A 2,500-nucleotide genomic window follows, 5' to 3' on the forward strand; every position below is an offset into this window, starting at 1 on the left:
GCTGTGGCAAAATCAATTGCTCAAGTGACTTTGTAGCTTTTGACCCAAATTTAGCTTCAAAAGTGTTGACATCACGAAGGTTTCACAATGTATTAGAACACAAAACTCATAATATGATACACATAGATGAGGAGTCAACAATGAAGGAAATTTGTATTAAACTATTTATTTTAAGGAACATATGAAAGTAGAGTTTTGAGATATATAAATGTATCTGTGTACTGTAAAATATCATGCTGAAACCCCTCTTTGGGGCTTATTTGACTTTACATGAAAGATGATAGATGTAACAGTTGGATAAGTATAATACACCCTTTATTGAATCATATAGAATTCCTATCTACTTAGGTATACATAATATCTCACATACCAACCAATACACGTTTTCAACCATCATTCTCTCATATACTTTATAAATTCAGACCACTTTAGTTACAAATATTACTCCACATCCAGTGCCTTGCTCATGGATCATTGTGCCAAGATAGGGTCCAAGTTATGAGTCCAGAATATCTTACTTTTTCCCTTTCTTTTCGTAGCATCAACGAGGAGACATTCTGGAGGAACTACTTCTACCGTGTGGGTCTCATCAGGCAGAGTACAGAGCTCTCTACACTGGAGAGGGAAGGCGTTGATGCAGCCAGCAAGACTACAGCCGATGGAGAGAGGGGTAGGGAACGTAGACAGAACGGTTCAAATAAAGCAAATTAAATTGGTACAAATTTGAAGATAATATATGATAGACTTGTAGATTGATGGTAGTATGTGAAAGTATGTCCTTGTGTGATAGCCCCCAAAAGCAAGATGCAAATTCTACATAATAGTTAAAGAGCTAAAGAATATCTGTCTAGAGTACAATTTTAGCAAAAATACAGTAATATATACTATATTTTATCTATAAAAATGATAACCATGTTGCAAAATCATGTCAGCATATTTCACCGTCTTTATTTAAACCCCAATATTATAATAGTGCAAGATGTAAGATTTGAATGAAAGAACAGAATATTATTTTCTAATGCAGGTGCTCTCGGTTTTCTGTTTCTCTCGAGACTATATTTTCTTAAACTTGGACAGAGTAAAAGCTAAGAAATATTCACTTGAGATTTTCGGTTTTGAAATACAAGTTGCAAATAAAACTTTAGATTGGACTTGCCAGATTCTTCTTGATATTTCTACACACTGGTGTACATATAAATTATATATTCAGAAGAAGAATAGCAACTCAAAGATATATGATACTTGGGCAAGATAGAAGATTTCAAAAAGTTGACTTTATTTTGTACTTTAACTAAAGAAATCACAGAATTGTTATTGGAGTCCAGCATAAATTCATGTGTGAAGATATATTTATCATGTACTTTTCTTTGATTTAGAAAGTTATTTATTTAAAGATTATTTGTATTGTCCCATAATTGGGGTCTAAAAGCAATATCTACATGCAAACTATACTCTTTTTTTTTTCTCCCTCTCTCTTTCTCTCCCTCTCCCTCTCTCTCTCTCTCTCTCTCTCTCTCTCTCTCTCTCTCTCTCTCTCTCTCTCTCTCTCTCTCTCTCTCTCTCTCTCTCTCTCTCTCTCTCTCTCTCTCTCTCTCTCTCTCTCTCTCAATCTCTCTCTCTCTCTCTCAATCTCTCTCTCTCTCCCTCCCTCCCTCTCCCCCCACACTCTCTCTCACTCTCTCTCTTTCTCTCTCTTGCTTTTTTGAATTATTATTATTACTTTGTTCCTCCCATTAAAACACTCACTCACAAACTTTCCCTCAGGTTCAAAGGGTAAGGATGATGACGTAGACCATCCCGATAGCCCTAGTCACGGAGGAGAGAGCGAGTTTGTCTCAGACTCCTTCCAGCCATCTTCCAAGGATCTGGAGGAGGTCAAGCGAGGGATCTCCAACCTTACCAAACCCTCTGGTGAGTCGAGAGAGGTTGCTGAAGGGAAAGAGTAATAAATGAGCCAGAAAAATATATTTTTGTATATATATATATATATATATATATATATATATATATATATATATATATGTGTGTGTGTGTGTGTGTGTGTGTGTGTGTGTGTGTGTGTGTATTGTTGATTTTTCATCTTTGTACAGACACGAGAGTGACTATAGAAATATTGATACACAATTGGTTGATTTCATTTTTATTTTATCATTGTGAAATGGGAATGGGAATGTAATGATAGAAAATGGTCCTAAAATTTAGTTTTTAAAGAAAGTTTAACTAGGTATGTTGCAAAAGAGATTGATACCAATAAGGAATTGGGTCACATTCTAAGATGTTCAGCCTGGTTTGGGCATCTTCAGATGTGGTTTCTGTTACTATCTAGACTTATGGTCTGATATGTGAGTCTATATATGATATCTTAGAGAAGTGACACTAATTAGCATTTGGTATGATGCCCTAGTTATACAACTGCAAGTATGAAGAACTTAATTTCAACAAAAGAAAAAAAAGCAGCACCAAAGCGTATGACCTTTGAAAAATGCGCATTGCAGAGAGG

At 35.4% G+C, this 2,500-nt stretch overlaps 1 protein-coding gene across 17 annotated transcripts in view; it reads left to right on the top strand.

The window, feature by feature from the left end:
• The window catches only part of Sap47 (Synapse-associated protein 47kD), a 174,567-nt gene that overhangs the window by 160,129 nt on the left and 11,938 nt on the right, over window positions 1-2,500 (top strand). For all 17 annotated transcript variants that reach the window (XM_086544766.1, XM_043011205.2, XM_086544759.1 and 14 more), the window contains 2 exons: window positions 540-670; window positions 1,765-1,911. In XM_086544766.1, the coding sequence (XP_086400892.1) occupies window positions 540-670; window positions 1,765-1,911 (278 nt within the window). The remainder of the gene's footprint in view (window positions 1-539; window positions 671-1,764; window positions 1,912-2,500) is intronic.

Source organism: Penaeus japonicus, unplaced genomic scaffold, assembly GCF_977035675.1.
Source record: "Penaeus japonicus unplaced genomic scaffold, GWHDUDI00000001_assembly GWHDUDI00000015, whole genome shotgun sequence".
Lineage (NCBI taxonomy): Eukaryota > Metazoa > Arthropoda > Malacostraca > Decapoda > Penaeidae > Penaeus > Penaeus japonicus.